Genomic DNA, 9,410 nt, shown 5'->3' on the forward strand with positions numbered 1-9,410 from the left:
TATCGATAATTTTTTTTTTCTTAATATCATGTCATTATTCTGAAACGTATGCAGAACTACACAGGTATTCTAGCCATCAAGTGGTGACCACGGTTATACTTTCCAGTACGCCCCCACAACCATGATTTGATTTATTTATTTAAAAACTGGGAGAATTATTCAAATGGAAAAAAAAAAAAGCCATGGTTTTGACTTAGAAGAGTAACTTCCATCAGTGAAGAGGTGTTGTTTTATGAATCATGAGGATCAAGCCCCCTGGCTAAATGCTTCAAGTACCGGTAGTCTCCTTTTAGAAGTCAGGGCATGGTGAAGACTTGAAATATAAGCATGAATTTCTTTCCTTGATGGAGCTTTATCTAAACCTGGGAGTACAACCTCAATACCATCATCCAGGGGTGACCAGTCATTGAAAAAGGTTAGGATATGATGCGGTTCGGGTGAAGTTGGTTGGGAAGTCAAGACTTGGTGATCAGATTCCGCTGCTGCATGCTGCTGTTGAACAATGCGGCTGCTTGAGCCTTGCGTGCTTGATCCTGCTCGCACAGATGATGATGTGCTTGTCTCCGCCTACATAACGCCAGAAGATATACTCAATTCCTGAATACTTCCTTTTTTACATTAAAGGACATTGCTATCATTTTTTATTGCTTACCCTGGATTTGCTTTTCGGGGAGGGTCGACCAGAATTGGGCTCTTCTTTTAAGTGTAACTACAACAAGTTCACACCGTTAAGCTATCAAATACCATTAAGACAGGCAATTTATTTCCTATTGACACTGGATAGAAAACCATGCCGCTTGCTTGTGTCCGTCAAGAATAGTACAAATTACCAAAATAATACATTACATCGTACATTTTTATTTTCATAAAATGCAATTCGATAGGTATATTTGCTACCTTTTTTCCTTAAATTTTTCAGGAGGCCAGACCAATATCATAATTTAGCAGATTCCTCAGTCCGAAACTCAAAATTCCATGTCAAGTAGCATTATCCAGGTCCAGATCATGATCGTATGTTGAAGTATGGGTAGTTATGTTTTAGTCTAAAATGTCATTCTCACCCTAATTTAGAATGGGTAACATGACCTGTTTTTCATGTTGTCTATGCAATTTATATATAATTCTACACGTGGAAAAAATAGGAGAGAAAGAAAGTGACGGGAACGACAGAACATAATAGGAGTCAAAGATGTTAGCATAGTATATAAAAAATCATTAATTAAACCCTCTAGACACATTTACAATCCCCAATATAATATATGCAATATGACTTAACAAATACGTAACCAGAAGTGACAACAAAGATTTTGACACTGCCCGTAGTGGAATGTAACTGATTTCGCCACATGCCGACATTGCTCGTCCTAGAAAGAAAGGGAACCAAAATGGAAAGAAACCACGGGTTGCATTTTGAGGTTATGGTAAAGAAAAATAAGAAAATAAGGCATAATACTCTCTATTCTTTTTTTTATTGAAAGAAGCTAATATAGTAGAAGATTTACAATTTCATTAAACTCCAGTGCCCAACTTTGCAAGAAATTGGCACGGACAAAACCACATTCTTTAAAAAACAAATTGGTTCGGAGAGTTTCTTTGAATGTAAGGCTACCGAAAATCAGAATTACTTCCAATGAACAAAGTTTTATCTTAAACAAAATTAGAGAATTTAAATACCCGGGATCAATAAAGAATCGTCTATATAAATCCACCATACATACCTATAGATAATTTTCTAGAGGAAGAAGAGAACCGAAAAAAAACTGCTACTAACCACACAGTTTACCTTACCCTGACTCCTTCCGTCTGGAGTAGTCTTTTCATCCCCATCAAACAACCCACGAAAAGATTTCTAAAAGGTTGCAAATTAAAATTATTCCTCCTCTTAATCCTCTGAGACCAGCTAAATTAGTGAATGCCAAAGCACTCGTGTTCAATAATTACCTGGCGAATGAATTTCTAACTTCTTCCTATATATATATATATATATATATATATATATATATATATCATGCAAAGAAAATATGAAATATAAATCAAAACAAATTATTCAATAATCAACTAATCAAATAAATAATCTCTAACAATTTTTACACAAAGCCTTAATCAGACTTGTTTAAATTACACTGACTGATTTTAAATTTTTGGGGAAAAGTGAGAAACTTCATTCAAATTTGAGGAAAAAAAAAGGTCTTACATACATATTTTATAATCATATTATATGATGGAGCGAATATACTTATCTTCCAATTCATAACAGTAATGGTGCGTACCAACCTGGCATTTGGAGTTGAAGCGGCAGTTTGCAGACTCTTCCCACGCTCTGCTGATATCTGTCTTGAACACGCTCTTGGACGCCGACGATGAAGAGGACGAACCGCGGCCGGAGGAGGATGAAGACCTTCCACTCTTTCCTCCGGACATTGGCCTCACTAGAATGTCATCCATCACGAGAACGTCGTCATCCCCAGTCGCCGTCGTTCGGTACATCGGCGGCGACATCAGCGACGCGATCTCCATGTTCTCAATTGACGAAAGCGGCGACGACGACAACCTATTGCGAGAGCCGAAGCTGCTGCTCCGCCCCGAACTATTGCCGCAGTACTGAAGACCTTTCGTGGACCAGGCGCTGAACGGCGGAGGACTAAATGCCTCGCCGGCGGCAGCGACCTTCCCGGAGATCGGAGATCCGGCGAAGAGGTAGCGCGCTAACGGCGAGCCAGCGTCGATGTTTTCGGCGTACGGTTGAAACCGTGGACTCATTGCTGATGGTTGGAGATAGCGTCCTCTTCTCTCATCCAAGTCGATCTGCATAGGTGGAATGTTCTCGTTCGAAGTCCTTGGCTTCAGGATCTTCATCTTGCCGTTGCTCCACGAGTTTTCCATTGCCAACTCCTGTATTTCGATGACGAAAAACAGGAAGCTGTTACGTCGAAATTTTCTTGTTCGAGTCACGACGCTGACAAATATTCAAACGCGATGGTGCGTTCTTTGAACGCTAGTTTCGCTTCTTGCAACATTAAACAATTCATTCGATGTTTAGTAAACATCATAACTATCTGAAGAGTAAAATGCTTGAATCATTCGAAGAAATTGCAGAAAAGAAAATTTTGCACCAAAATTATTGTTGAAAGATAATTAGAAAGGTTGAAAACTTATGGAGGAAAAATAACCGGAGAGATATTACACGCATAAATGGCGATTCAGCGCGGTTTCGGCGTCGGTTGCATAGAGAAAAACGTAAAAGTGAGAGAAGAGAAGCCGACGACGACGACGCTGCTAGTGGAGTATGGATATTCTCAGATAAACCTCTTATTTATACCGCGCGAAACACGATAGCAACGCAAATGTTTATTAGCGAAATTGGCCTTTAGTTTCACCCTTTATTTTGAAACAAACTAAAACTACAGGTTTAAGAATACAATGATTCAATTGGAACAAATCCACGCGAGAGAATGACGCTGTTTGTGGCAGTGGACTTGGTTTTGACGTTGCCACCTTACATTGAATAATAAAAGCCATCGCACTGACGAAACACTACAAACAATAAGAGACTAATGGCTAATAACACCCAACTATACACAAGTTATTGAACAAGCACCAACATGGCTTTATGCACAATTCCATCATGGCAATGGTCCCTAATCACTAAACTGAATCTACAACTTCCAAAGACACCAGCTCCCTCCCGTTTCAGATACCGTTAAGTGCATTTTTAAGATTTCCTCCAAAATACAACATGAGATCACCGCCGTGGACCCTGCCCTCTGGCAGATTAAAGTCGAGGCCTTTCTGAGCAGTGCTGCAGCCTTCGACGGGGCTATGGCAGTTTCTGTCTTGGTCTGGCTTCTTAGCAGTCAAGAAGTTCGAATAAGACGGTGACTTCATTGAGACCGGAACTAAGACCTCCTTCGGTATGAGGTTCCTTTGTGGTGGAGTTTCCATAGAATCATAGGAGTCAGACACAACACTGACGCCTGAGGAAGAATTGTTCTCAAAACTGCTACAGGCAGTGGAAGCAGCAGGTACAAGTCCACGGAAAAGTCCAGGAGCAATCAAGCCCTTGTTCATTTCCCGCTCTTGCACCAAGCTGCTGTGAGCAGCACAGAGGCCACTCTTTCCCCTTGCAAATTTCTCACACTTTCCATCTCCCCAGCTACATCGCTTTCCTCCACCATGGGCCTTGCAGAAATCTGTGCTCCCTTGAGCACTCTTCCCACATCCTTCAAACTTGCATCGCTTACCTCCACCATGCCTAACGCAGCAGTCGGTACGGCCACGTGCACTCTTGGTGCAACCTGCAACAGCACACCTCTTTCCACCACCGTGAGCAACACAGAAGTTTGTGCCTCCATGTACACTTTTGGGGCAAATGCCACCTCCATTAAAAAGGCAGCGTTTTCCCCCACCATGTGCCTTGCACAGTGGGGTGCTTCCTTCAGCACCTTTGGTACACCCTGCAAATGAGCATCGCTTCCCACCTCCATGTGCCTTGCAATACATAGTGCTCCCTTGTGCACCCTTTGTACATCCTTCCAACTGACAACGACGTCCACCCCCATGAGAGATGCACAACCCAGCCTGCCCTTCAGCACTCCGAGTGCAGCCATCTATTGTACACCTCTTACCCCCTCCATGTCTAATGCAAAGTCCCGACTTACCTCGCGCAGCTTTTGTGCACCCATCTGAATACCCACATCGCCTACCACCACCATGGGCAATGCAATAATCTGTCTTTCCCTCAGCACTTTTAGTACATCCTAAGTGTTGGCACCTCTTCCCTCCACCATGGGCCTTACAATAAGCAGTTCTGCTCTCAGCACCTTTGTTGCATCCTGGTTTCTGACATCTCTGTCCACCACCATGTCCAATGCAAAGTCCAGAAGCACCTCGAGCTCCCTTTGTACAGCCAAAAAATCTGCATCTCTTAGGATTACTTGTTCGGTTCTCTGAAGTTATCCCTGTAGCCTGGGGCCCAGATGCATGATCAAGCGAGTAATTTACAACACTGGATGGTTCTGGGCACAATTGAGGTTTAGTTCCATTAGTTAATTGTTGTACCTGCACCGAACTTTTAGCAATATCCATTCTAGGAGCCAAAAGAAGTGACGGCATGTAGCCACCTGATTTCTTTGCTGAAGTAGAGCCCTCATCAACAACAGGAATCCTAGAAAAATAATTATCAGAAGACGTTTGGCTTGAGAAACATGACATATTCACATCAGTCTCAGTTGAACCTGAGCAGTCAAGTACACTTGATGCCTCATTTGTTACACCAGAAAGGCCAAGTTGAAGAACTGATTCACATTCAGATGGCACGTGCTGAGGAAAACGTTTGGCTGTCTTCTTTTTTGTATTAAACCCCAAATTGCTGTAGCCATCATCATATGCCATTGGGGTTGGGCCCAATCCCAGAACCAACCTGCATCCATCATCAGAAGCATTGGAAAACTTCATCCCAGTATTGCTCTCACTACATCTATAAGTAGCCTTATTTGTTTCCCCAAAACCAATGCCATTCAAGCATAATGTAGTATCACCGAAGTTGTCACCTCCCCCGAGTTCAGCATCATGAGGAGACAGTAAAGCTTTCATGTTCAAATCCATTATCAGATGTTGTATACAACAGCTACAGAAGGTTGAAGCAGCAGAACAGTTCACCACATACTACTATAATACTCACTTACCAGAACTTTAAGGCTAGAACAACAAATTCCAATATACAGCTTCCACCACTTACAAAGCCAGATGTATCTGATCTGTCCATTTTCACTATATCTCAGACAGTTTAATTTTTCAATAAAAGTAATTTAACCATAGATATCTTATAACATCTCTTGGAAAGAAACCTTTGATAAGACTGCTTAATACTGAAGTGAGGAGTTCTCTGGAGCTTCTCGTGCTCCCAGCAAATAAATCATTATGCTTCATTAACCCTGACAGAGACAAAGAAATAAGTTAGTAATGAATTAATTAATACTTAAAGAACAGCTAATTTTTAATCCACAGTGCACCCATATAAAACACACTTCATCGCCATGATTGAGAGGGTTCATGTGATTAAAAAAGGGAAATGTCAAGTTTTCATGTCTCGCCTTAACATGAGCTGGACATTTATCCACAAAATACTGTAACAAAACTACGGGATGACTACAGTAAATATAGGCTTACTTTATCAAGCTGACCAAAATATGTGAACCAGATATACATTACAAAACAAGTTTCAAAGATTATTTATGCAATCTTTCAAGCATTCAACCTTAATAAAACAGGAAGGCTGTCTAAGCAACACACCTGTCGTTGATCGTAAGAGGTTTTAATTAACTAACACACCAAATATCTAAAACCAAGAAGAAAATTGAAAAAATCAGAAAACTTGTATCCTTCAAAATGTATTGCTCCTTGTTAATTAGCAAGTGACATGTAATACACATACGGACTTCGAGCTGTTAGACTTTCAGATGCATTGCTCTTGGAGTATGCAAGAACCTAGAAGGTCTCCAAGTCTCCACCAAAAGCAGACAGACATAAATCTTAATGAGAAATAAATAAATATATATTTATACATATACACATGTGCAAGGTTATCAAACTCCAGTGAACTCTTGGGAGCTCCATAAACTTGTAAGAGTTAACTTCATATAAAAAAAAACTAATTTATACAAATAACATACTATTCAATATTTCAATAGCACAATTAAGCAAAATAAGTCCACAATACTGAAAAATAAGTTCATATAAATATTTACAAAACATAAATTGTCGAGATGAGATGCACTTGAATTGCTCTGAATTGAATTTGATCCATTCCTAGACATGACTTTAATTGCTCCCTAATTTCAATTTTCAATTACAAAATTAAAAAAAAAAAATATATATATATATATATATATATAATTATTAATTTTTCTATAATTAAAAAACAAAATTGAAAAATACCATAAGAGCGGAGAAGAGCAATTAAGAGATATGAAGTTGTAATAAGCATTCTCAGTCAAAAAGGATTGATTTTTTTTAGAGGCAAGAATAAATGCAAAAAAAAAATCAGCAGTATGTACAACAAAATAACAGAAATATTAGAAGAGGAAAATGAAAGGGAAGAAGATCAGGATATAGAAGACCAAGTTCATTTATTACATGTAGAAAGAACCTCAAATCTATTTTGAAGAGAATATTAAATATAGCTTTGACATGAAACAGAAAAAAAAAAAAATAACAACAATAATGGAACAATGAAAAAGTAAAGGAAACAGGCAAAATCATAAGGAGTTCCCTGACCTTCGCCAACTTCATAAGGGTAGGATCCAATCTCATTTTGTTTGTATGTAACTCCATAGTCATGCAGTCCTTCAGTAAATGAATTTATTCACAAAAATTCCAGCAGAGACCAACTTTCCAAACATACAAGAGAAGGCTAATGATGACCAGTGCTGCACCTGCATAAAATTTGAACAGAAGCAATTCAAGCCTCAAGATTAGAAAGTAAAAGAACACTACGAATTCTGGTCTAGAACAGAACTACCAACAGCAGACAATGCTACATCAATTCTAGGCTTCAACCGTTCAACCAGGATAACTTCATAATAAGATAGATATACAACCAGTCCATATCTTTGTAATATATCGCGCTCATAAAAATATTAGCATTCAATAAGCACACACATGATGACTACAAGAGTTGAGAGAATCGGCTACAAGGGCATATGCAGAGAAGTAGATCTAAGTTAAAACAAAAACACCAAACTCATACATTGTGTTGAATCTTAGGTTAAACATATTAAAAAGAAGAAAAATCTTAAAAAATGACAAGGCGATATGCAGAGAAAATCAACCAACTAGAAGAATAACTAGTTGCCAGCGTCATACTCACATCTTAAAACAAGACAAAAACACAAATAGATCGAAGACTATTATATTTTCCCACCATTAGAAATTACAAGCAAAACAGAAAAAACACAGAGTGCGACCCCTACAACCAAATCTGGCAAATTATCCAACCAAAAACAAAAAAAAATGAATACAAAAAATCAGAAAAAAACTGAGCAATTTTGGATTACAGAAACGAAAGCTGAATACATACGGCGAGGATAGAAAATTGTAGACGGAACGTAAGGAGGGTTTCCAGATCTGAGAACCACTGAAAACCCTGGAGACTTGAAAGCTATCGAAGAAGAGAAGACGAAGAAAAGACAAGGAAGTACCGAAACATTGACGAAAGAAGAGGAACACAACACAAGCCAAGCCAGACAGAGAAATAGAAACTCGTTACGTAATAAAGCCCCGCGCTAATAAATAAAGTAGAGGCGGCTCTTTTTATTTTTATTTTTAATAATATTTTTCATTTACTAATTATTTATTTATTTATATATGGAAATTTTTCTTGGGAAAGTAGTACCAATGCAAAGCTAAAAAATATCGAGTGTTATAATGACAAAACTGTCCTTCTTGGCAAGTGGGGGAGAACAAGCGTCACATGCTGGCGGGGCATGCATACTTTTGGTAGAAAGGGATGCTGCGTGAAATTCCCTTACTACCCTAGAGTCAGCGTTTTAAGCGGTCCAAAGAAAGGGTGCTTTCGTCTTTTCAGTTCCACTGTAGGCCTTGTGTTTTGTCTTGGGTTAGTGGAAGCAGAAGCTGTCGTGGCGCGCTCGTGTCTACCAAAGTCGAACAAATTTTGGAGAAATAATCCGCTGCGCTCCCGCGGCTTCTGCACCTTATCCGTGACCGTTGATGCATCTGAAGTAAAAACAAGTCAACACTTGAAAAAAGATCAACGATTTTGGTGTGTCGCGAGGCTAGGTTAGGCTTAGACATGAGAGGACGCAGCCATAACTCCAGCTTCAGCTTAAGCAGCTAACTAAGCTCGCTGAGGTAACATATTAAATGTATTTATTTTTATTGAATAATTTTTTCGAAAAATAGTAACACTACTTACAATTTAAAATAGATGAGAAAAAAATAAATAAAAAATTAGGGTTGATGTTTTTTTTTTTGTATTTGAAAAAGCGATTACCAGAGTAATAGTAGAATGTGATAGTGAGTGTTGGGTGAAGCTTTATAGAAAAATGAGTTAGTGACATGAACAAATGAAATGAGTGTTACTAATTGGTTCCCCACACGATTCAAATCCAAAATACCCAATTGGTTGAAGTCTGATTCTTATCTTATCCCTCATCATCTTTAATAGTCATCTCTTCAACTTTAAATTCATTCTAAATGTTATTTTATTTTAATTAATTATTCTCTTGTGTACTAAATTTATTTTCAAGTAATAATAAATACTTTTCATTTTTCATGATCTACTAATTTACAGTACACCCTTCTGCCCTTTTTTATAAAAAAATATTTTTCTCTGGACAGAAATTCGTTTTAATTATACTTTATTTTAATACATATATATATATATACCTCTT

At 38.5% G+C, this 9,410-nt stretch overlaps 2 protein-coding genes across 23 annotated transcripts; both read right to left on the bottom strand.

The window, feature by feature from the left end:
- Nucleotides 1-3,322, bottom strand: LOC137811824 (uncharacterized). Of its 2 annotated transcripts, none has more exons than XM_068613676.1 (4): nucleotides 3,185-3,322; nucleotides 2,275-2,892; nucleotides 653-709; nucleotides 1-567 (listed from the first exon to the last, which is right to left on the bottom strand). In XM_068613676.1, the coding sequence occupies exons 1-4, from the start codon at nucleotides 3,188-3,190 to the stop codon at nucleotides 247-249; spliced, it is 1,002 nt and encodes a 333-aa protein (XP_068469777.1). In that variant the 5' UTR covers nucleotides 3,191-3,322; the 3' UTR covers nucleotides 1-246. The 2 variants fall into 2 exon arrangements, with proteins under 2 accessions (XP_068469777.1, XP_068469778.1); XM_068613677.1 differs by having other exon boundaries at nucleotides 2,275-3,004; nucleotides 3,187-3,307.
- A 25-nt stretch (nucleotides 3,323-3,347) lies between these two features.
- Nucleotides 3,348-9,027, bottom strand: LOC137811821 (uncharacterized). 21 transcript variants are annotated; one of them, XM_068613674.1, is made up of 5 exons: nucleotides 8,393-9,027; nucleotides 7,276-7,433; nucleotides 5,847-5,933; nucleotides 5,685-5,756; nucleotides 3,348-5,585 (listed from the first exon to the last, which is right to left on the bottom strand). In XM_068613674.1, the coding sequence occupies exon 5, from the start codon at nucleotides 5,452-5,454 to the stop codon at nucleotides 3,691-3,693; it is 1,764 nt and encodes a 587-aa protein (XP_068469775.1). In that variant the 5' UTR covers nucleotides 5,455-5,585; nucleotides 5,685-5,756; nucleotides 5,847-5,933; nucleotides 7,276-7,433; nucleotides 8,393-9,027; the 3' UTR covers nucleotides 3,348-3,690. The 21 variants fall into 21 exon arrangements, with proteins under 21 accessions (XP_068469775.1, XP_068469776.1, XP_068469769.1 ...); XM_068613675.1 differs by having other exon boundaries at nucleotides 5,685-5,769; XM_068613668.1 differs by having other exon boundaries at nucleotides 8,078-9,011.
- Between the last annotated feature and the right edge of the window lie 383 nt (nucleotides 9,028-9,410).

Source organism: Phaseolus vulgaris, chromosome 2 (genome assembly GCF_000499845.2).
Source record: "Phaseolus vulgaris cultivar G19833 chromosome 2, P. vulgaris v2.0, whole genome shotgun sequence".
In the NCBI taxonomy this organism is placed as follows: Eukaryota; Viridiplantae; Streptophyta; class Magnoliopsida; order Fabales; family Fabaceae; genus Phaseolus; species Phaseolus vulgaris.